A 1628-nucleotide genomic window follows, 5' to 3' on the forward strand; every position below is an offset into this window, starting at 1 on the left:
CTACTATATACAAAATATACATGCACAGCTCAGCGCGAGCTTGCATATACTCTCTGCCTTCGCCGGTCCGACTCTATCCGGTGTCAGAGTCCTCTTCGTTTGGAGGAAGGGCCAGCACTCCCACACGCGGGTCAAGTCCCCGCTCCCGGGCGCGCTCGTCCTCCTCCTTTCTCCGCATTACATTCTCGCAAAACTCGGCGAAGACATTCCACGCCTCAGGAGAGCGCATGGCAGCCCCCACCACAGCCCGGAATGTTCTGTCAACTCCCACGACCGCTAGCAGCCCCCCCCCCTCTGCTCCGCCCAAAACGGACAGAACAGAAGGGTATGCGCCGCCGTGTCTCTCGTCGCCCTGCAAAACAAGCAGATCGGGGTATCCCTTCGTCCTATCCTGTATAGATAGGCTTCAAAAACCCCGTGTCCCGTTAAAATTTGCGTTACGCGGTATGTGAGGGCACCATGCGCCCTCCCAGTCCACGCCTCCAATTCCCCTCCAATAGCGCCTCGCACGATCGCGCCCGGTCCGCTCGGAGGTAGCTCGCTGAGTCGCCTCTGCCACCGTGAGATCGAGCGACGCCGCTCAGCCTCGAGTAGCATCTCCCCCCCACCTGCGGGGTAATCACGCCATCCCGGGCAATGATATCCCGCCTGCGAAGGTACGCCCGTCTAATGCGGTCCGCCGCCAAGTCGAACGGGATCATTCCCGACAAGATCGCCGCCGCCTCATGCGATACAGTTCGGTAGCCCCTAATTACTCTTAGGGCAAGCTGCCGCTGTAACTTGCGCACGCTACCTAATGTTTCCCGATTTCTCGCAACTGTTTGTGTCCAGATTGGGGCCCCATACAGTATCACGGACATAACTATTGTGACATACATCCTCCTACGTCGCTCGCCAGGGTCGCCAATATTGGCAGTAATTCTCGCCAAGGTCCCTGCCATTTTCCAGGCTTTGGGCATAAGTAGGCGGAAGTGGTCCCGAAAGGTCCACCGCGAGTCTAGGGTCAGTCCCAGGTACTTCACGGTGGATCCAATCGGAACCACCTCCCCCCCGACCCTAATAGCCGCGCCCTCCGGTATCCCTTCTGCAGTGAAGGCAACCGCCTCGGTCTTTGGGTCTTTGCCGATACTTTCAGTCCCAGCCGCTCTATCAATCTTATTACGTAGGTAGCCCCCAATTCGGCTCTGATACGCGCCTCATCGAATGTCGCAGCATTCGCGATCAGCAGTGTGTCGTCCGCGTAGCACAATACTGAGCATCCTATCGTCATATTCGCTCTCAGGACCGAGTCGTAACCTATATTCCACAGGGTCGGTCCCAGGACCGAACCCTGTAGGACCCCGCGCGTCATTCTTTCCCGCACCAACCTGTCCCTTCGGTCCACATAGGACAAGCCTCTGTCCGAGAGGTAGTCGTGAAGGACATTCCGGATATACCCCGGAACATCCTTCTCCTCCAGAGCTCTTCTGATGACAGGCCACGGGAGGGAGTTGAACGCGTTCGCGATGTCCAAGGACACCGCGACAACGACACCCCCATCCCGTATGCCCTGCTCCACCCGCTCCCTGAGGCACCATATCGCATCTACCGTGGAACGGTGCCGTCGGAAGCCATATTGCCCGTTCGCT

The 1628-nt window shown here is 58.2% G+C and overlaps 1 protein-coding gene across 1 annotated transcript; it reads right to left on the reverse strand.

Moving 5' to 3' along the window:
* Positions 1 to 437: 437 nt before the first annotated feature.
* Positions 438 to 941, reverse strand: LOC108767457 (uncharacterized). The gene has a single exon (XM_018517370.1). The coding sequence runs from the start codon at positions 939 to 941 to the stop codon at positions 438 to 440; it is 504 nt and encodes a 167-aa protein (XP_018372872.1).
* Between the last annotated feature and the right edge of the window lie 687 nt (positions 942 to 1628).

The sequence above is a fragment of the Trachymyrmex cornetzi genome, unplaced genomic scaffold, assembly GCF_001594075.2.
Source record: "Trachymyrmex cornetzi isolate Tcor2-1 unplaced genomic scaffold, Tcor1.1 scaffold68, whole genome shotgun sequence".
NCBI lineage: Eukaryota > Metazoa > Arthropoda > Insecta > Hymenoptera > Formicidae > Trachymyrmex > Trachymyrmex cornetzi.